Raw genomic sequence first — 23,963 nt, 5'->3', positions numbered from 1 at the left:
TTTCAAAAATGACATCAGAACTTTAACAGAGATTCCAGGCTTCCTTTTAAATTTCATCCCAAACACATGAGCATTTTATAAAATTGGCAATATTAACAGACTGATAGAAAAGTTAGTCTTTTCTGTACCACTTTACTATAACCTATGCAAGTAATGATTAGGTCCATCAAACCTGATATGCAGTTTCAGAGGTGACTACGCTCTGATAAGCCATGGCTCCAGCTTCTTGCCTATAATAATTCTGAGCAAATAGCTCAACATGGTGGACAAAAGAGCAGCAGGCGTATTCTCATTATTAACATTCTCCTCTTTAAATAGCCTCCATCTTTGCTGTTCCTTACTTGTCAACATCTAATTAATCTCACTGAGTATTGATCTCATAACCAAAGCTAGATGTTGCTGGGGGTAAGTGAATCAGATTTGTAACAACAAAGCAAACTCACCAGTGCCTTAAACATTCAAAGTATGAGAGGGGAAAAAAAAAACTCTCAAGCTATGCCTACTGGGAAAAGATGTCTCTCTCTGGGAATAAGACAAAAAACCTCCATGTCTCAAGGAAAATCAGACACACACAAAAAGATAAAACATTATAAAATGAAATACTATCTTTTGCTTTTCGTGCCATACGGTTGTAGGTGCAAAAGGAATCAGGAACGCGCAACATTTATTTTCATGGCATATATACATGCTCAGCTGTCCTACTCAACTTCTACAGAAGTGAAGCTTTCAACGAAAAGTCACTAAACAGTGACCTCTTTTTGCAAGCTGCATTTCTCCGTGGCTGAAGGAATCAAGGAGTCTAGCTGTCCATAATCAACATCCAGATATGCTAACCAACAGCTTGCTTTTTATTTTCAGTCAGTTAATTATTTAGAAAGGAAAAAATAGCATATCAGAAAATGGACTTAAAGAACTTTTGTTATGAACATTGCACTATAAAGCTTGCTCGGATGCCAACTGGCATTCGCCCAGTGCGTATGAACTGAAAGGAAACACCCTTCCTCTTGGGATACTAGTCCCATATATTATAAAAAATGAATAGTTGTTCCTTGGTTACCAAGGACCTGAGGCAGTCAGCCCCCATTGTTACCTTTTAGCAGCACAGTATGCTTGGGCCTTCAGCAAAGAGTACAATTGCTAGGAATGTGCTGCATCAGAGCTAGTTATAAAGTGCCGGTACTACCAGCACACTTGCGCACTGGTACAGAGCACCCCCCTAGGATAAGCTGCACAGACAAATCCCACAGTTTGTTGGCCAAACACAGAACCTGGATTATACTACAACCATTTACTTTTCCCCAGTAAAAACTTACGATGTGAACAGCTTTTTCTCCAGCAGGAAATAAACTAATAACTTTGAATAAATTTTAACCTTACTCCTTTCCTATACATTGCTGCCTTTCTGATATGAAGGCCAGTCTTCATGGGGAAAGTTACATTAAATTAATGCCCACAGTCACACTGGTATAGCCAGTGTGGGCACTCCTATTCCCACACGAAAGGACCTTTTCTTGGTTTAGTTTATGTTACTCCAAAAAGGACTTTGTCTAAACTAATGAAAACCTTAGGCCAGACCCATGCCAAGAATAGTTTGCCACTTTAATTGCCTTGGCAAAACACACCAGCAAAGCATCTGTAGAACACATGTAACTCAGAGCAAAAAAATGGTACCGGCTGCACCTCATTGCAACCCTCCCCCTCCCTTTCCAAGGGAGGAATGAGCACTGCTGTCCATCCAACAGCTTCTACACTATGAGTTTTCACCAAGAGCTGCACAGGGACAGATCAGATCTCATAATATCCCTAAACAAAAAGGCTAGGTCAGAAGACGGCAGTGCAATTATACAATGCCCATGTCAGGCTTCATGTCTGTACACTGGCTTGCTACACCTGTAGAGTCAAGCTAGTATTCCTAATAAAACTCAGCCTGATATAGCTTTAATATACTGTACCACTTTGTGCATCTTGGGAAGACAGCTGACATGCTTCCTTCCCCTCTGCGGCAGAACGCCACTCCAGGGAGAACACTGATGACACCTGAAGTTGTACGTTCTACCAGAAATATGAATCCATGATGTGAACTTTTTATAGAAAGAGACGAAAGAAACCTTATTTTTCCTTATTTTGAAGGTGAATCATTTAAATTTCCCTGCATGGCTTGCCAGATCATGAAAGCTTTTGTTACCAAGACTGTTTCTTCTTATTCCCTATAAGCCTGATTTCTTGACTGCCGACAGCTAGAACTGGTGGAGGGAAGTCAGAAGTGTAAAATGGTTCTTGTTGAGCAAATTAGAGAAATGCAGTTCGCTTTTTTTTTTTATTAACAACAAAGGATTGTAAAATAACAAAGTACTGCAAAAAATTTTAATGAAAAGTGGCAATGTAATAATATACTCTGGTAAATTAGGACAGGGTAGTAAGCAATTATACAAAAGTCCATTTGTGACAGAGACAGCAGGAGGGAGAGTTCTCCCTTGTCCAATATTTCAAAAGCACTAGTTTTGTACGTGCTTACTGATACCATGAGCTCCCTAACATGGATTCTTTGATCTTCTCCATTAAATATTTTTGTGGACTTATTCTGAACTTGGTAAGAGGGGGAAAAACCATTGTATGCAATAAAAAAAAAAAAAAAAAAGAGTACTGAACTATACACTCATATCTTTCAAATATGGAAACATTTGTGACAGTTTGGTCTTCAAGTGGTATTTCAAAAAGCTTTTCTATTGTTTACCTAAAGTACCTATTTCTTATTCCATAATACATGGAATCAAACCAAATCCAGACTCATTGAAGAGATGTTATATAAGCCTACAGCAAAACAAACGCATTCTACTTAGTGGCTCAAACTGTATCCATACCTGCACTAGTGGGTTTGGATGCTCTTCCCTTAGGGACTGGCAGTAACAATAATTCCAAAGACTGTGGCGGAGTTGCTTTCTCTTGCTTCATCTCTGAAAGCTGCAGGGGATCCTCAGCAACCAGTGATTTCTTCTTCTCAGCTAACAGGGTGCCTGCAGCCCTTGCAGCAACCTCCTTGAGAAGGGCAGCTGAAGAGGTCATGGAAGCCAGAGAAAGGAAAGAACTAGCCGGAGGCGGGTGCTCCTGCCCAGGAGTCATGCTTCTTTCACTCACTTTCTTAGATAAAGCTGCTAATGTGGAGCTGGCTGACTGAGAACTAAAAGGTGAGGAAAAGGATTCAAATCTTATAGTGTCTTCAGTCCTTGAAAGAGATTTGTCCTGCAGGACGGCATTGGCTGCGGCTTTCAGTTTCAGGATAGCTGAATCAGGGGACAAACCACAGGTGGTGGTTGAATTTGGCAACCACTTACCTTGATTCCATATGAAGTGACTACTTGCATTGTATTGGTCACTTTGTTCCTGTTTCTCAGCAAGCTTTCTGGCAAGAACACTTAGCTGCTGGGCGTGATGAGCAGGTGGAGAGAAGGAGATATTTGAGCCAAGATTTACAGGGGACTCGACTCTGCCATTGACTGTAACAGCAGCATCCAGTTTGAGGGAGCCAGCCTCCAGTAGCCGCCTGAGGTTACTACTCAGTGGCTTATTTGGACCAGGAGGTTCTTCTTCACACAGAGATGACACATCAGGAGAAAGGTGCTCTTTGCTCTGTAATGTGTCTCTTAGTGCCTCATTTTCAATGGATCCCAGCTCCACTGTGTTGCTGCTAGGAGTTGCACTTCCCAAAGAAGTATCTGGGGAAGTGGACTGCTCTTGGATTCTGTCCTCAAGAGACAACTTAAAGTTCTCCTGGACTTCTCCATATGATGCTTCTGAAGGAGTTTCCGAAGAATTTCCAAACCAGCGTTCTTCCTCACTGAGTTCACCTTCCACTTCTTCCTGTCTGGTACCATCTGTGTGGAACCAAGAACAACAGTATTATTCCCAAATCTGCGTAAAATAACTTCTTAGCATGAAGTATGCCTGGCCTCTGCATGACCCTCCTGAATAGTCACCTAACATCCCCCCCTAAGATGCATGGACTTGGCATCAGCCTGGATTGAATGACCAGGAAAAAGTTTTTTGAAAATGAGCAAGTCTTTCTTTGAAGACAAAATCATGACAAGCCTGTCATCTTTCAGTCAGCATAACTAAAACAGCTAAATCTGCAACAATACAAATATACATAATATATATTCATATATCACAAATATTTCATTATCGGTATAGTCTGTACATTCTGAAAAATATTATGAACTCTGTGGTATAAAGCAGGGATTTAACAGCCCCAGAAATTACTGGATACTTGCATCTTTGTACAGCTAGCACAGGTGCGCCTTCAAAAGCAGATCAGGTGTGTAGCTACTCAAAGTAGTTTCTTTGAGTGACTTTAAATCTCAGCCCAATCCTGCAGTGACCCCTATCTAAAATAAAATAAAATTTGTACCGATAATACACAATTCATTCCTGAATAGCTGAAATGAGTAATACACAAACGCAGGCTAAAGCTCTCATCTCTCCAACTATTTGGAAAAGGAATATCATACACACAAAACTAATCTTCGGGTTTTTTCTTCTTATATAGAGACTACTTGCTTGTCATTTGCTTGTCACTCTTCATTAATGTTAAAGTTTTAAAGACCATCCTAAACTGAACTCAGTTTAGCTGAAGGGGGGGGGAGGAAAAAAAAAAAGTGGTCTCAATGAAGTTAGTTACATTTTCTCCTCTCCAGTAAATGCAACAGGTCTCTCCTGAGACCTAACTGACAGTGTTTAAAGCACTGTGACCCTGGATTGCTCTTCTTCCTGATAGGTATTCAAAGTCATACTGACACGACCAAGATTTTTTTTCCAGATCTTGCTGGCCAATCAGAACGTAGTTAAGAACAACACCAATACTAGAATTAAATTCATGTTATCTTCTCTTGCCAGATACCTCTCACATTTCTCGCTTTTAGACTCAATGTCCCAAGCTACAAAAGAATGTCTGTAATCATACTACAGCAAAACAAAGGAATTTAATATAACCCTCCACTGACATTCTGGAAATAAGCCTGCATGATATGTACTGTATCTATGATCATGTATTATTCCCAGATTCCCTATTTAATTCCAGCAAATTACAAAACTTGGAGAGAAGTTGATGAATAAAAACTTAGATTTATATTATTGCTTTGATCCAATGAATTTAAGGAGGAAAAACCCAGCCAAGTGTATCATCAGTGTAGAGATACCAACATACACTCTGAAAGCAAAGATTTTTTTTTTTTATGTTATACAGAATATGAGGAATAGTCTCTCACAGTAAGTTCCTTTCACTCAAAACCCTTTGGAAAAAAATTCACCAATGTTTTAAGAGCCCACAATAAAACCTTATTAGTTACCTTAGATTAGTAATTCAAGCAGAAGAGGGCTAGCATCTTTCCTATTTAAAACAAACAAAAGCCAAGCAAAACCCAAAGCACTTACCTAAAACTATTTTGATGTTATCCAAGTTAACATCACAGACACAGCAAGATTAACAATAATATGCACATAAAGGCCAATAACATGCACATTCAAATAAAGAAGACAGATGCTAATCAGTTGAGCCAGCACTTATGCAGGTTAAAGGAGAACTGAATGTATTCCCTTTTCACCCTGTGAACATTAAAAAGTAACTTGAGGCATGTCTGTACAGTTGGGTGCACTCAGATGAGAGATCCGTCCACTCATCCCAGATGCAGGCTCTGGATTGGAAGCCAAAAAAGCATCTTACTGGCACTTTGCCTGAACCGATACACCAAGAGCAGGGCACATCCTCTGGGACACAGCCTGGAGTTGACACCCTACACAGCTTCTGAGCCAGAGCTAGCCTGCAGCCTACCACTTACATCCATATGTCTGCTTACATCTGTCTGTGTTAAACCCCCCTGCCCCCACCTGCAAACCCTACTATCTCTGTCTCTGCTCCCCGTCCATAAATAGGGAGGGAGAATTGCATTTCCTTTCACTCAGAAAGTAATTAAAAAATTACAGTTTGAGAGATATTTAACTGTAAATGGTTACAAGAGGAAGTGGGTTTCTGTTTCAGAGAAATCTCCAGCTTACTAAACCCCCAAATTTCTCTGTTCTTTGCTGTGTACCTCAATTTCTTAATGTTGATATGTTTCCTAGTTGCAACCAGCCTTTAAAAGACCAGTTAAATAACACTGCTTTACAAATCTCAATCTTGTTCATCCTACTTGCACTGGAAACAAATTATTCCTTCTCACCTACACCAGTTTTTGCTCTAACCATAAAAGTAATGTCCTGCAAGTATTTTCACTATCTATCCCTCCTCTCTAAAGCTGACATCTCAGGGAACACTCACAGTAGCTGAGAAAGAGGACACTGGTATTTGAAGTTGATGGTAAGGATGGGGGGAAAGGAACTACATCTGCTATGGCATAGCTGCAATACAGCTTTCTTCGACAGTAACACAACTGTACTATGCCTGGAACCAAAAAAACTAAGGTAGCAATAGCAGGAGAGACAGGAACAGGACATGGATTGCCTTGCTTTTTCCAGACATGCACATTCTCCGTTGGTCTTGCCTATATGAAGAGCAGCCACCAACATTTTATTGACAGGGAGCAGCAGGAGTGCCATACTCTTCATTTAAGGGCTTGCCACCAAGTCCAGAATCTCCCTCCTCTTTGGGTAATGCAGTGAGAGCTCCCCCTCCTGTTGCTAATCTACCTGTAACCACTCAAGCACTCTCAAATCTTCAAGCGGTTTCCATAACAAAGGGCAAATTTCCTTTGCAGCATCTCTATTCCAAAAGCCAGCTGGATTTTTTTTTTCCCACCAGTGCAGTTTCTTTCTGTATCCAGAAACCAGACCTCTAACTGCTGACACAATTCTAATTTTCCTCTTCTCAGTAATTCCCTCAGTTGCTGCAGTATCAAGTCCACTGTATTTTAAGGCTGTAAGGTTAATATGCTGAAAAAGCCAACATCAGTGTCTTATCATGAGCTCAGTCAAGCCTCCTTTTAAACAGTAGTGAATTGGTTTAGAAGCACAGTGGTGAAGCCTGGCAATTTCATTTCTAAGCAACGTTGCCATTCAAGGCCTTCAGGGCAGGATTTTATGTGAGCCTGTGAGTTTGAACAAGCTTGAGAACTCCAGGAGAAATCAGCCCAGTCCACCAACATTCTTATGATTTCAGATTAAATAAAACCTTCCCTCAGAACTCAGAGGGTTCATGCGACACCCAGATCAGGTTTGTCTGAAACAGGAGCCAACCTCCACGTGTCTGTCAAGAAACTTCAGCTGTATTTCACATCTGTGACAGAAGGTCTGCACAACATGTTTTTCCCTTCTCTCACAACACAGCTAAGGAGCTCCAGTGAGAAGTCCTTGAAAGCTAGGAATAGAAATCTAATACCACATTTAAATTTCTTCTCTCCACCATATATATACCATAGTTTGTTATTACATAACTACTTATGAACATTAAGCTACTGGCATTTCACTTCTATTGCAGCCTGAAATGCTAAACATGGGTAAGAAACAACACAGAAGTTGCAAAGCAGGAAAAGGTAACTTCAGAGTTAGAGGCAAATTCTCACTGACTTGATTTGGAACAAGGCCTGGCTGGGAATCTCACCAACTTTTGCCGAGTAAGCGCTCATCACATTGCTTCTTCTCAACATGATTCAAGAGTCAAGACCTGTCAATGGTTTTCTTTCCTGATTTCCATGGCAGTTCTGGAAGGAGAGCTGCTTCCTAAAACATTTGCCACTGGCAGAGGTTAGTGGAAGTTACAGGCGTCCTGCATGCTTTGGGACTACCCCATCACACAGCACCCAGGAGCCTCACACAAGTACTTCCCACTCCTGTCAGCGATGACAAAAGGCGCCAAAGTACTGTTGGGCGACTGCTGCCAGTGCTGTAGCCCCATATCAGACAATGTCTGGCAAAGCCACAAATGTGTGCAGAAGCACTGTTTGAAGAAGTGCCAATTTCCCTCACTCGCCCACTCATCTGCTTGTTTTCAAATACGGAGAAGTTCTGTTTCGTCTTCAAGAGATCAGTTTGACAGACAAATCTTATTGATCCCAAAGTATGTTATTTCACTTTGTGAGCATCTGCCCTTTTACTTGGAGTGGTGATTAGAATTTGACCCTGATATCAACAGAAATGTAAATATTAACTTGCCCAAACTACTTATATCTGAAAACTGAAAAAGACAAACAAGTTTGTTGATTTATATATTAAGCCACCCTATTCAAATGCTGGAAACTTTAACTGTACCCAACATAATGTACACATGCCACTCCTGAAAGTGGCAAGTATGAGATGATCCACAGTTCCACTTTGTAGGACTTGGAATGGAGAAATGAATGGAACAGGCTAGATCTAGAAACAGTCTGTGCAGCACACGGAAAAGGAACGAGTCTCCAAGTTGTGGCACTGAGCAACAGACATGGGCAGTGAAAACACGATTGAAAGAACACCATTTGGATCACCAGAGATTATCTGAGAGGAAGCTACAGCTAAGGAACCCACCCCAAAGAGACTGAAGTTTCATGCTAAGAGGGACAAAATTTCACTTTAATCATTCAGTGCAATGAGTAAATTAAAGAACTTCAGTACAGAATTAACATTGCAAATCCATATGCTACAATGATATGAAACATGGAAATTGTAATTATGGGATTACAGAATGAAAATTAAAACAAATATAAAAGTAGGTAGAAGTCAAATAATTTCAAAGAGATGCACCCAGGAAAATTGCTGATGAGATAAATTAGATACGACTGCCCTAACTTCAGCAGTTACATTTCAAGAAAAATCTGGGAATCTACAGGATCAGGATTTAAAGGGATAGGAGAGCCAAACCTTATTTTGATTATCTTGATATCAAATATCTTGATCTATATAAGGATTTCAGATATGATCATTCAAGTTTGTGTCAATCTAAATAAAGTTACAATTGCATTTGTTGGCTACTTGGCAACCAGGTCATCTTCCTAATTTGTTGCCCCAACAGCTTATCTTATTCCACCTCTAATGCCTATCATAATCCATTCTCTGTATTATCTTATACTAAACACTATACCTAGGCCTACTGAAAGAGCTAGGATGAAGTGATAGGTTTACACTAGGGAACTGAGGAGCTCTGCAAAGGTACCTAAAGAATTTAAAAGGATGCATTAAACTTAAATGAAGCAGTAAGCCCTCCATAAGGAGTTCTGAGGAAACACAGGCTGACTCAGATGAGCAATCAGTTTAAGGCCAAGTAAACAGGCAGATGCATCAAAAATAAGGCAGAGACCACGCCTGAGCAACCTAGAACTTAGCCTCATGTGACTTTTATCAAGAATAGCAAGAAAAGGGGAGTGAATGAAGAGAAGCAGCAGCTGACAACCGAGAAGGCATGGACAACTGTAAAGGCATTTAACTAGTCACGGACAAGGAAGAGGTGAGACAGATAGTAAACTGGTGTGCTCATATTTGGCCTCCAGGATGGCTTCCCATGTCCTACTCCCTCCTGTCTGTTTTCTTAGAACCCTCAAACAAGGATTAGGGATCAGGCCACAGGCCAAAATTCACTCTTCTGGCAGTCCATTTCAGAATACCCTCTCTTTACAGGTGCTGTAGCCCAGGTTCCATCATGACTGTTACCATCAGCATCATATCCAAATAAAAAGAGTTTCCCATCACATGATGGCTGCACGTTCAAGAAGAGAACACAGGCCCACAACCTGCCATCTTAGCTCTGCAACAGTCAGCCAACTTCTGCCCTTTCGAAGGGGAACGCAGAAGGACGCTCACTTCCTTCAGCCAAACCCAGTAAGTACCACTGGCACGGAAGCCTTGAAATTTGCCAGAGACTGGTTGCTAGCCACCCTGGGCAGAACAGTTTTAGTGGAACAAGGAACACAGAAGCCATACTGGAGAAGCTCCAGGATGAAATCAGAGGAGAGAAACTTGAAGTCCTAACTGCAAATGGCACATTCAGTGAGAACCATCAGCCACAAAAGTGTCACATCAGAATTTAGTGCAGACCAGATAATACAGAGGAGAAAAGAATGAAGGGGCTAAGGTCTGAATATAGTAGATACTTCTAGGTAAACTATGTACACTGTGGAAGTGCATCATTTTAGCAATGGTAAAAAATAATTACAAGAGAACGCTTGCTAATATCACATCACTTTCTAATTCACATTGTCTCTGGGTGTCAGCTTCACATAAACCCTTGCTGATTTCACAACCAGGTACTATGGAAAGCAGCATGCACAGGCCTAAAAATGGCACTCATATCTGGGAAGTCTAATCTGTGGTATCCTATATAAATTGCTCAGTCCAGCTGCCTACAAACTACCCTTTTTGTATTCAGGCTGGTTTTTAAGCATTTCAAATAAAAAAGAATGAATGTCATTTCTTTGGGCTGAACAACCTCTGTGGGTTCCCACACCCACCAGACCATGTGGATGTGTGTGCTGTAGGACTACCTCAGAGATGCTGGGCACACTGTGCACCGACACCCCACAGGCTCCACCTCTAAAAAGCACTTACAGACACATCTGATTAGACTATATATCCAGAGCAGCAGCTATGTTGATTTTCCCATAGGGATGCTTGCAAGAAAATAATGATTTTAATAAAGACACAAAGGCCTGCCTTAACTCCTTTTATTATATCAACAGCAGCAAATAAAACTTAAAAGTTACAGTTACATAAACAGTCATGTGCTAGAGTGCCCTCGGTCCTCCATTTTCCCTTCATGATTTCTGTGACCTATAATAGGTAAGCAGCACAGGAAGTCACTGTCCTCTTTGAATGGAATTTCTGGCTTGCTCACTTATCAACGGGATGATTATTCAACTCTTGACCTCATCACAAAATGGTTTAGCAGTGTTGCTGGTGCTTGAACCAAATTTCTCTACCGCAGGCTGACCTAGAGAGAGCAGCACAGCTGCAAGAAAGAACTGCCAAAAAGCCATAGCTCTTCCGTTCTGTCATTCTCCCCTGTGTTTAAGATGTGTGAGAATACTCACACAATTAGCCAGGAAAAGAAGCCCTAGGTAGGACTCTGTATTTCATCTCCACATCTTCTAAAATAATGATTTTCCTAACTGGAGGGAAGGAGGAGAGGGGAAAAGAAAGGCACAGCTTTTAAAGACAAGGCATATACCCTCTACTTTTATCCCTAACTTAAAGTGACTTTGAAAAAAATCCACTTGCAAGAAAACCCCAGAATATTCACCTAGCAATTTCTCTAGTACTGCTTTTTTAAAAAAGGGCTCCAAGACGAACAAGGTTAGAGAGAATTAATTACTTTGCAGAAACTGGAACTCTTCAAGATGCTTTGCCCATATGCACAAAAAACTGTGAATGTGCAAAAGTACCGTGCATTCAGGTTTGCCAACTGCTAGACAACCATAGGAGGTCAAAATGCATGTACAGCACCTCAGTTTTTTCTCAAAGGCAGAATCCAGGTGTGATGGACTCTTCTGAGGAAGAAGGGAAGCAGGATGGATTACTGAAAAAGCTTGTCACAGACAACATAAAACTGCCTTTATTTCCTTTCCCTCAAAGGAGAAGAATTTTGTGGTAGATGGGAAACAGAGACAGTGGCCTTTTATTTTCAGCCACAAGCCCCAAAATAAATGTGTCAAGTGGGTTTCATCACCCACCAAAAAGATCCTTCTTTTTCTAACTAAATATCCATGGAAGAGGCCAGAAATACATGGTTTCTCCTGAGGTGAGCTGTCACTACTTGATGAAGGTTCCTCAGGGCTGTTGACAGACCACAAGATAGGACCTTATAGTAACAACAAGTCTGATCTCCCCCAAAACAAGTTCTTCAAAAGATAACTCCTAGTATGATGGATGTTTGACATCTTGCCTCCAAGAAAGATTAACTATTCTTCTGTTCTAGGCAAGAGGTTATAGTTAGTAGCTGTGGGATCAGTGTTTGAGGAATGTTGTTTCCACTGGGACTCAGAGATTTTAAGCGCCAAATGAACACGCATTGCCTTAGAGTGCAGTTAGAAGACACTGTTAAGGTGACAAAAGCTTGAGACCGACAGAAGCGGTGGTCCGGTGCCCTCCCTTACATTTGCTCTGTTGTTTGTTTGACTGCTTGGTGAGCCAATTTCAACTCACTAATCTGGCAGAAAACTACTCACTCTGCCAAGAAATCAGAACAAAACTGAGGCAAAGGAGGCAGGAATGGGGAAGCAGGAGAAGGAGTCAACAATCTGAGCCACTTATCTCCTGAGGTCTTTTGGGGTGCAAAGCATATCACGTCTTATCGATGAAAAACACCAGAGGATTCTCCCTCCTATCCCAAACCTCAATAATGTACTACACCTCTCAGGGAAGAGCTGGCCCATGCAGTCAGGATGGCCACAGCAGTCAATACCATACAGGCTGCTTTAGAAGCCTTATCTGGGACATCTGCAGCTGGGTTGGCCACCATAGACTCTTCTGATACTAATTAAAAAAACCTCTTCTCTAGAATTGGTTGGCAGCATCTTCATGGGAGAAGAAAAGTCCTAAAGACCCAGAAATAATATCTTAAGAGTGAGGCCCAGTATTCAGCAACCCTGAAAAGTAGGTGGGCAGAGCAGTATGTCTTACAGTGTAATAGATATATATATAACAATGTAACTTAAATATGTATATTATATGTGTATAATAATGTATGTGTAATATTTGTCTCACTACAATTTAGAATTACTTTGTTCTAGCAGGATTTTGCCACTATTTGAGGCTCAGTGAGCTGAAGTACTTGAGGTGTGTGCATGAAACACAATGGAACACATATGGCCTTAGATGAGGGGAATATTTTTGAAGACCATTTCTCAAGCAGTACGCCACAAAGGAACATCCTACACAAAAAGCTTTCATCAGCTGGCGTGACCAATACCTAGAACTCCGGGAAAGAAGATAGAGAGAGACAGTTGAGTTTTATGATTGAGGTTTTCAGAAGAAACAAATATTTCTGAAGTCAGCTTAACGCTGCAAAGGCTGGCTAGTAGCCCCAAGACGGATTCATAAAGCATATAAAGTGTCAGTATAACAATAGACAATCATGTTCCTTACAAAACATATTTTACGGTACCGATGTTCTTCTTGTAACACTTTTATGGAGACTGAGCAAAATACCACAGCCAGCCTTATCAAAAGATTCTTCCACAGGCCCTCGTGAACATCCTATAATAACTTATAGTTGAGTTTGGGCACACCTTTCATAAAGCACAAGACAGTGATCAGACTGATTTACACACTAAAGGAATATGGCCAACTGAAAACCTGAAGTCTGCACATAAACGTATCAAAGGAATACACCTCTTTTGCCTGATGAAAACAGAGAATATTATAAACCATTTGCTATAAAACCAAACACTTTTTTAGGCAGCAACTTCTGAGCCAGACTCAAGTCCCTTATCAAGAATTTCAGGCTTCTCTGGGTCTTTTAAAACCAGCTATGGTATCAGATTAAGAGTCTGATAGAGTATTATAACTTTGAGTGCAAACGAGATATGCGGGAGATCAACTGTTATTCCCACAGCTCTATTTGAAATGGGAATCAGCTTTAACAATCTTTGATGGTTCAAGTGGTCCACGTGCAAGTCTACCCAGAGAGATTCCCTCCACCTGGAGTGGTAGTGTATCATTTACATCAGCGTACATTTACCATTGTGGGCTCACTTACATGTTAAGTTCAGTACAGTGATTAGAAATTCTACCTTTTCTTAGTTATAAGAAAGTTTAAAAACTCCTTAAAATTATTCCTAGTTAGCCAAAATCCACTTTGCTTGTTCATTTGTTTTGCTCTAGATAGATGTCTATGGCAATAGGCTGTTGCAGTAAGAAAGTATCAAATACCAAAAGGTAATAGGGATGCTGGCACCTCCAAAATAAGAAGAGTTAAACATTATTCTCAAGACTTCTATTATCCTTAGCATATAGAGTCTATCATCTCAGCCTACTTCATAAAGGAGGGGAAGTATTTTAAGATTTCCCACCATGGGCTTTCATTAGAAATGAAACCCAAATAATTCTAGCAAACAATTTGGAAAAGCTGGCTACGGCCAGAGGATCTCTAAATGAGGGAACTTCGTTTCCACTCTAGATCAAATTGTTGTGGGAGATAATCACATGAATGCCAAACGGTCAATATAGGAATCTGTAATATTTTAAAGCCATCCTTGACTGACAATTAACTCCATGAATGAGAAGAGATTTTATTCCTTTGGCAGGTCATTAATGAAATCTTCTTTGAAAAGTTGCTTACGGAACGCAGAACTAGTGTCTCTATTAGGAAATTCTAAGCAGAAACACAAAACTGCCTTATCTTAAACATAGTCTATCTGCAAACCAGAGGCTCAGTTATTCATTTCCAAATGGCTACTTGCTTTGTAGTAGTTTGATTCTAGGTCATAGTCTTCTATGGTATATTTGAGGTAGAAGACATCAAAATACAGTTGTTGTTTTTTTCTGATGAGATCTCAGGCTGCAATTATCCCTCACTTACAAAAGAAAAAGATAAAAGGAAGGAAAACCATGGTCAGACTAGACAATCACTATGAGCTCAAGCAGTGAAGTAACTCAGCACTCTCAATCTATCATCATACAGTTCTGTTTAGGTGTTATGGAAGACAAGATCCGTTCACGTGAACAATTCTGCTTGAGAAAATTGAAAGATCATACTACATTATTAAGGTATCTAGAAGAAAAAAAGCGCAATATCAATCTCAGTTCTTTATACCTTTCATCCCTTAAAAGGCAATGGATTTCAAGAAAGGAGGTGAGCACATGTGAACGATCATGGAACTAGACAAAAACTTGAGCTATGACCTGGAATAAAAGTCTCAGAAATAAAGGAAATTTATCCATTTTCAGAGAGGTAAGCCTCTGCCTTGAACAGCTCAAGTAAGACCAGCAGAATTTCTTTCTGCATACCCTACAATGCTTTTTAGTGCTGTGATGATCAGTCTCCAAGACAAAGACTAAGCATAAGACACGGTTTAGAGAATCTATCTGCTGACTGGACGGCTCAAGGCATTTTAAAGTGATTATATTCTTCTTGGCTGTCAGTAGTATCCACAAGGCTTTGGCAAACACCAAAAGAAAACTGGGAGAAGCACCCTTAACAGTATCACTTTTATGTAGCGAGCACTTCCCAAGAAAAGAAGCCTCCACAGCAAAATTGAAGTAAGGCATTAAGCAGCAATAGTACAGTTTCTTATATCACATTTTGTATGATCTAGGTGCCAAAAAAGGCAGGAAAGCTTTGCTTTCTAATCTTCATTTAACTTGGTAACAAATAAAATTTGTGGTCCACTCTATTTTGCATACCTACGTTCTCTGTTTTTGAGCTACATCTATAAACTGCCTGCTCTTACTCAGTGCCTTCATCAGCTAACAGTTCTTAATTAAGGCCTGCACCTCCCCACAACTGGCTGCAGTGATAGCTGTCTCTACTCTTCACTGCGACAAAATGCATCTTCATTGCCTGAAATGCACTGCAAGCCTCAGCACAGTCACAATCCCAACGGTAAAAAGTAGGCACAAGAATCCTTACATGTTCCTCACAATTAACAGCAGCCAAGAATAAAGTGATCTGTTTATGCTACAGATTACTGTAACACTGATTTACCCTCAATACGTGCAACTCATTTTAGCGTGGCTAGTCATTTAAAACTGACAGGTCACCACAGCAACATGATTTTAGTCACCCTTACAGTTAGAAAGGAAGCGGATGAGAAGTTGCAAGTGTCAATTCAGCTGGCAAAACGGGCTGACTAAAGTGAGAAAAGTGTTCAAACATACCACTTTGTTGCATACAAACAATTTGCGATGAAAATAAATAACTCCTTGATCACAATTGCAATTTAGCATTATGGCCTGGGAATGGTCATAAGTTTACAAAAAGTTCTCACATTACCTGAAAGACAAAAATTGATCTAAAAGCTCCAGGAAAAAGCTATAAACTACCTATGCTCTGAGCTGTGCTGTGCAGGGCAATTCCAAACTTTCCTAGGGGACAAACCATTGACCAAAAGGCTAATTGAGGCACCAGAACCACACTGGCTGATTACCTGCTCCATCACCCATTCATTTCAAGGAGTCGCCCTCATATGTGGTATACACCATATAGGATCGTGCCCTTAAGTAATCCAGAGTAAATTTACCATAGCTACCACGATACGTTGTCTGCTAAGGTTGATAAATCGGTCAATTACCTGCTTCCTTGACTTTTATTCTTGTGTAAATGTTTTCATCCTTACATTACCAGTACCTATGAGAAGACGATCTGTACATTGCCAAAACCAACTATTTAAATTACTAGCAAATCCTTAATTACTATAAACAAGATTACAACAGGCTTATTTAAAAAAGGTTTCTAAACACCAAAGCGATAGCTCCAGAAAATAAAGCTCCCTTGCTGTCATTATGTGAGGCCACTGTCTCCACGTTTACTCTTGCTCTGTGCATGACCCTCAGTGCTCCCTCAGCCCACCTGAATGCCACAGCAAGAGCACCTGCTGTCTTTCCATCGATACCCCCTGCGTGGCTGAGCATATACGCAGGGCATGAAGTTCCCAGTCTCCCCTCAGCTCCTCCCATGAAGTCCAAACCACCTTCCTTCCCAAGCCACACACTCCCCCACCCCTATAAAATACAAAGAAAACATTAACATACAGAGGAAGGTAAAGACAAGCAAATACTACTGAAGCACTGCAGTTACTGACTTCATCTTCAAGGTAGAGATGCTTTAGTGCCCCTGGTGGGAATCTAAAGACAGTCCAACCCTTGCAGATGCCAGAAGAGTATGGGAAAACCACAGAAGGGCATCGTCCTTGCCAGTGAGCTGGTTTGGGCCTAAAATGGAATATTAAATCTACAGCAAAGTAGATGCCTGTGATCTCAGGTAAAATTTCCCTTTCCACACTTCCTCTCTCACTGGTAATAGCAAGAAATTTCCAGAAAAGGAGAACAGCAAATACCTGACTAATGACACAGAAGCTGAAACCAAAAGGATAATAATATATCACCCATCACCTTCTACACACAGAAGTCATTAAATACAACAGATTGTGCAATAGATCTGGTTTCCTGTATCTCTTCAAAGGCATAGTCAAATTTTGGAATTGAGAAGCAGAGAACTCCCACCAGGGTTTGTACAGGGACAGACTAATGTAAGCCCAGCATAGCTTCAATACTTGAGGAAAGCTCTTTAGGTTTCAGCAGCACTGTAAAAACACACAGCGACATCCAGGACATACCTAGACATTTCAAGGAGGATGTTTTCCATCTTTTTCCCTGCTTACCTCTGTTCCTCTGCGGGACAACTGCTCTACAGATGCACAACCTCAACCATTGTTACCTTGGTTTCCCCGAGAAACTGCCAACTGCATTTTTCCTACAGGACATCTAATTAGAATACAGGCTCTCTTTCAGGCTGAAGCTATCTTTTTGTTGGGTCATTCGTGCCTAGGACAGCAGGCTAACTGCCTGGCTTCTACCCCTATGCACTATACAAAAACAACAAAGGAGAAGGAAACAACATTTCCTTGCCTCTCTCATGCACAAGGTAATCCTTGAGAGCACTTTCTGATGTCTAATCACTACTGTAGAAAACAGAAGTCCAGGAGACACTCAGCTGAAGGAGTAATCAGACGTCCTACAGAAGAACACGGTATTTCTAATCTGCTTTCTCCATGACTACTGGCTCTAATTTCCCAAGCCAGGCCAACAATGTCAGGGATAATACAAATGGCAACCTTCACTTTTCCTCTTCTCTCCAATGGATTAAAGGCATGCTGTGTCTTCTCTTGAACCAATTCCAAATAACTTCTCATTCTATTAACTTCTGAAACTGCCAGTAGTCTTCAGGGAGTGACACTGATAAAGTAGTGATATTACCAAAATGAAAAATGGTTATTTCTCTACTTTCCTACCTTTCCTGACCAATCTTCTCCAGCTGGTCTTGAAAACTTACCATAAATATTGACTGACAAAGGGTGAAAAAAGAGAAGAATTATCAGTGATAAAAGCAGTGATTATATCACAAGTGGTTTTGGAGAAAGAGAAAAAGGAAGAAAACTAGTCCTCATCAGTGTAGTAGCGCTACATAAGGATTAAAGCTGAAAAAAAAGCTGTCTGTGAAGCTCTCCCAACAGGTGTGAAGAATCTCTGAAGAGAAATTCCTGTTGAGCCACAGGAAAAAAGAAAAAACAAAGAACTCAAAAAAGCTGGAGATTTCATGTCTGCAAACTGTCCTGCCGAGCCTCCAAACATCCCCACAAACACCATACAACCCCAACAGCTCTGTCATTGCAATCTGGAACTCTTGGACCCAAAAACCGTTCTGAGGAACAGAGTTATAACTTACAGCACCACTAAAATAGCAAGAGAAAAATTCTTGCTTGCCAAAGGGAGGTTTTCATCTCCTGAGCACAAAGTTAACCCAGCTAGCTTCTAAGGAAGGAAGGAAGAACACAGCCTCTCTCTCTACCTCTTTGTCTTTTTATTGCTGCAGGAGGCTGGCTGGCTGCTCTTCATATAAAGGACATACTGGAGTTTGAAAACTGTCAAAGGAGTGGTTGCATTTGCCTATCTTGATGGTATGATGTACTGTTGCACTTTCTGACCTATGCTTACTTTGACTTTTTTAGTCAGCTCATTATTTCCTTCTCTGAGCATGAATAAGACCTCTCAACTTCCCAACAGCCCCAGTGGCATTCTGGCAAAAGCAATTCATTCCACTCAGTTCGGAAGAATTGCTACTGCTACGTATTCAACAATCCAGACACTTGTGTTCAGTTTACTCATAGGGCCAGGTTTTCTCCTGTGTGACATGTGAGTATTTGGCAAAGGAGGAACATATCATGAGCCTTTACAGCACGCTGGTTCTCCCTTGTTTTTTCTAACCTAGACTCAGCCTGGACACTGGTTTATCAACAGCAGCTGGAAATGGCTGTTAACTAGCAATAGGTAGATCCGAGTGCATTCCAGCTGTGGCTTCATCTCTGACCCTTTCCATCTCTGATTCACAGTCTATTCTAAGTTGCAGTGATATGAAGACATATGAAACAACAGTATTATTTCTCCCCTAGGAACACCCCCATGCAATGAGAATCCCCATCTGGGAAGGCCAAGGCAACTTCCATAACATTTGCATCACCCTAGCAGCACAAGGGAGATGAGAGGAAGGCTGCAAAGCTGGCCTGTTGCTGATAATAAACATTAAGTCCTAGTTTAAAAATAATGTTAAGTGGAACTCAGTGAAGTCATCTTAAATTATTCTAAATATTGAAGTTGGAAAGGCAGTGACAGCAAACATTGTGAACTTTCTTTCCCTTCTATTAAAATACAGAAAGAGAAAACCCCGCACTAACCACTCAAAACATTGACTCTTAGAAAAATTTTAAAATATACATAATTGTTGCTTTAGAACACACTTATGAAGGTTGTTCCAGTGATCAATAAAGTAAAAGAAACAACAAAATCAACTAGAAATCCCTATGTCACCTTACTATGTAGGCTGCAATAAACAAAACAGGAAACCTCAGATCAAGCTGCTACAGTGCCTTTAATTATCCCTATTTTTACAACCTCTATCAAGGGGTCACAAAGTGAAGGGAGGAGCTCACAAACCATATGTATGGCAATATTCAACCATAGCAGGTGACATCAGACCAGCGTACCCGCTTTAACAAAGATGTCCTTTGGTTTTGACCAGTTTCTGTTTATTTTTGCTTTATGCAGCTTCTCCTACTCTATTTTTGGTAAATAATGTGCTCCTGATTTACCATTTTACTCTGGCCCATTACTCACCTGAAGTGTTTTATGCATGTTAGCCTTCCAACTGGTTCAGAAACAAAAGGTTTAGGTTTCAGATACTGAAATTATTCCTTCCTTTAAGTGTCAGAGAAATCTAGTTCCCTATAATCTGATTTTTTCCTCTCTCCTAAAGTCAGATTAAAACATGGCAAATTATATTCTCTGTGTTTCTAATTCCTCCCATAAGGATGATATTATGGTGACATATCTAAGAGAAGCTTCAAGAAGTGTTTGTTTTGTCATGCTGTGTTTGCTACCAAAGACAGCTGCTTTCTCTGTCCCTGAGAAGATTGCTTGGGGTTAACAAGCAAAGCCAAATAAGAGAGGATTAGGAAGCTACTCGTAGTGGTAGGTGAACACACAGAAGCAGACCTTTCCATGTGGAATAGGCACTCCTCACTCCTAGACGCATTGTTTAAGGCACTGCCTTAGCTTTCAACCGTAAGAAAAGTCAGAGGTCACAAAATTAATGTGCAAGCACTGAATAAATGTGGACATTCCTCAAACCTTATCTTATTTTAAAGAGATTTAGGATTCTGTGCCAAGCTCCTGGTACAAGAAACTAATGCTATGGCTACTTAGGGCACAGACACAGCATAAATGGCAGCAACACATTTCTACATTCTGCCTAAAAATCCACCTAAAAATTCAGATGCAGAGGAATAGCTAGAAGCAAAGGGGAGGTTTTATGTTCATGTCCATTCCATTGCTGGCTTTTCTGTTGAACAAACAAACAAGTGTGCCAATGGCAGTGGGATTTGATTTTATTTTTTCAAAGTGCATTTCTTGGCTGAAAACTCTGTGGGCTTTACCAACACTTTTTATGCAGGCCAGTAAATACCTTCAAAGACAACAACTCTGATTCTCATGAGAGTATGTCTATACCAAATAACGCAGTGCTATGTAGTGATATCTGAGACAGCTTGAGTATACCCACAAGTATTATAGCTGAATTAACCTGGGTAGACTGCTGTGATAACTGCCTCCCGTACACAGGGTAGCTTATTTAGAGCTTGCTTTGTTATCTCAATGTGGCGCAGCACTGTGCAGGAAGACAATATAAACAATTATGGGGAAGTCTATTTAGACCTTATGGACAATGTAAAAGCACCTCAAGGTGGGCAGAAGAGCCCCCTTCAGAGTTATTCGCTGTGCAAAGAACTCCCTTTGGCAATGCAGAATTGACAAAAGGATTATGTCAGCCCTTCCTTTCCAGAACAAGGAGCAGGGTGAGAGCCTAGGGGCAGCAGAAATTAGAGCAGCTCTAGGCTGTTATGCTTACACTGGTGCCTGAGAAGGGCTCTTCATGGGCTCAAAGTGCTAGAAATACAGAGGTAGATAAGGGGAAGTTCTGCTCCAAACACAGATAAAGAAATGGGTCCTCAGTCTCTAGTTGCCAGGTCTAGATTTGGCACAGTGGTCTATAAGGGGAGAGACTCTGGCTGTGCTTCAGGAAAGCAAGCAAACACAGCTACACCACCAGCTGCTATCTAAGTCCACTTGCCTGCCACCCTCTGTCCCTTACCTACTTTTCACTGCATGATCATCTAGCCATGGAAGATCTGTTCTTATTTTAATTTTTGAGATTTTTTTTGAGATGAGTAATTATTTGTACTACTACACAAGTCAAAGTGAAGCCTAGAAGTAGCTTGCAAAGAATTTGTGTTCATTAATAATGTCACACATGGCGATCACTCATTAAGCTAAATACACACTTGTTAAAGCCATCAATTCTTTTAATGCATTTTTCTAAAAGTTACTTGCCATTTATTTTTAAGAATTCATCAGAATTCTCATTTTTGCCCTGATGCAGCATCTTACAAATTCTAAAAGGTACCAAGATCCAGGACACGTCCAAAACATTCAGTTAAAATAGGAAGTTGTAATTTTAAAGTAAGCTTGCGCCAAATCTTCTCCCTTACAGAAACTTTCAGATAAAACTTAAGACCATGCAGGGAAGAATTCTTTGTACCTGCATAGAAAGCCCCGGCAATGGAGGGAAAACACATCCAAGCAGCAAACCTCAGATAAGGGCCAGTAGAGCTATAAACCGTTCTTGAGGAAGGGGATCCCTAGAGGTAGGACCATGCAGAATTCAAAGGGATGATGACAGTAGCTTGCTTTGAGTTGCTTCAAAAATTTCATTTCTACCCTAGTGAGAGAGCATCCCAAATAAAAGAAACGAAACAGTGCAGATGCTTGGAACCTACTTTTGCTTCCTGAAACTGCTGATTAAACCATTCACTACAAGACCCCTACCACTCGGTAACCCTTTCATTTTTAACACCATTTATTCTGAGCAGCAGCTAAATCATCAGTCTTGCATAAAAACTTCTCTCTTTTGGTCTACTGTACTATCAGCACTAGTCATTCCTTTCCCCCAGCTTCCATCCCTACTGCCTAAGCACTGAAAAGAATGAGGGAAAGGACTATTTATGCAGACCAGTTTTTCTCTCCTTACTGCATGTTTCTCAAAAAAATCCCCCACAACTCTTTCATGATTCCAAATTAATCAAACTTGGACTCCGTGTGAATTCTTAACCTGCAAAACAGAACAGGCTTGTCTTAGCGTTAGGCTTAACTTGGATTCTACTACTCAGTGTAATTATACCACAAGCAGGAAATCCCTTGAAAGGCAGGAGAAACTTTAAGGAATAGAACTAACTACTAAGCCGACAGGTTCAGACTGAGCATTCAAAATATTTGGAGTCTAGACCAAAGAGGATACCAGCCTGTAAATGCTACTGAAGGTACGTGACGAAGAGAGAAATTGTCTTCGGCAGCATAATGCTTCCATAATTGTGACCCTAAGTTAGTCTGTAAAAAAGAAAAGCTAAAAGACAAGCTCTCATGTGAGCTTATGGATACATGTTGCTGAATCCTTCATTAAAGTAGCCACAATGCAGTGTATACATGCAGAACCAATGCTGACTGTACCCTGCAGCACACATTCTTTCAACTGAAGTAAGGGTCAAGTCTGAGTTTTATTATTTAACTACATGAAAAAAAAATCCTTGGGGAAAGGGATATTATCCACCTTTTTGAGGTTGTTTTTTCCAGCCCAATATCATTTATTATTCTTCATGCCCATATCAGCCCATATAATTTATTATTCTTCATAGAAAACATTTTTTTTAAAGTGGGATAAAAATAAAAAGTTTTACTTTGGAGGGCAGAAAGAGAAAGGATGAGAATTCCCTCCACCCCCTTGAAAACTGGATTCTATTACATACCGCTAGCTACTTTGTAATCCAGATTTTTTGCATATTATTATTTTTGTGAAACACACAATAACTTTAGCCTCCATACATCCTGAAGGGTTTTGTATACGTAAACCTAAACGATACAAATCATGTACCATGAATGGCAAACTAGGCAACAAGAAAATGGTATACTAGAAACCAGGACAAAATATTATTTCAAGATACGCTCTTCAAGCATGACTCTGGAGTAGTTTAACAGCTGTAACAGTAAAAGGATTCCAGGCATAAGCCATATTAGCTGTCCCTAACCATCTGAACTAATGTCTATATTATGATTTCTTTGCAATGTGAAAGAAAAAAAGTCCTCTATGTGGTGCTTCATGACAAATCACATGCCTTGTGAAGCTTCATGTTAGAAACCCTTTTAACTTCCAAAAAGTCCTCTTTTGTAGGTCATGCTCTCATTATCTTGCTCTGGGATCTGGTCTGATTAAATTATAGGAAATTACTAATACTTCACTTTGAACAGCCAGCTCCTCCTGGCTCTTCTTCTTCTTTTTTTTCTAAACTTAATTCCTCCTACTCCTGCCTTCTTACATATGAAAAAGACAACAATCACTCTGTTACACAGATTAAGTCATACTCTTTCTTCATCTGTTTTAAAATTTAAAAGTAAAAATGCATTCTGTCTGTGTGTTCTTACATTTCCCATTCCAATGCTCTACCTGCAGGTTTTCCTGTTTGACCAACTAAAAAGTTTGTGGTTTTGTTCTATAATCTTTTGCACCCCCTCCCCCTCTAAAATCTAATTCACAAGATCCTAAAGATTTAAATAGCTTAATGAGCACAACACTGACTCTTTGATAGTCCAATTTATACTCCAGTATGATTTATTCACATTTTGTACTATCAGACAACACTAAGACATAGTCTGCCATTGAATGGCTTTCGACATTGATCATTGAATGATTT

At 40.3% G+C, this 23,963-nt stretch overlaps 1 protein-coding gene across 1 annotated transcript in view; it reads right to left on the bottom strand.

Annotated features, from left to right (window-relative positions):
• The window catches only part of ZNF827 (zinc finger protein 827), a 77,534-nt gene extending 73,455 nt beyond the window's left edge, over positions 1-4,079 (bottom strand). The window contains 2 exon segments of the mRNA XM_009328859.1: positions 2,862-3,872; positions 3,980-4,079. Of these exon segments, the coding sequence (XP_009327134.1) occupies positions 2,862-3,872; positions 3,980-4,079 (1,111 nt within the window).
• Between the last annotated feature and the right edge of the window lie 19,884 nt (positions 4,080-23,963).

Source organism: Pygoscelis adeliae, unplaced genomic scaffold (assembly GCF_000699105.1).
Source record: "Pygoscelis adeliae isolate BGI_AS28 unplaced genomic scaffold, ASM69910v1 Scaffold66, whole genome shotgun sequence".
In the NCBI taxonomy this organism is placed as follows: domain Eukaryota; kingdom Metazoa; phylum Chordata; class Aves; order Sphenisciformes; family Spheniscidae; genus Pygoscelis; species Pygoscelis adeliae.
Note: the sequence above shows the minus strand (reverse complement) of the source record. Positions and strands in the feature narration are given on the sequence as shown.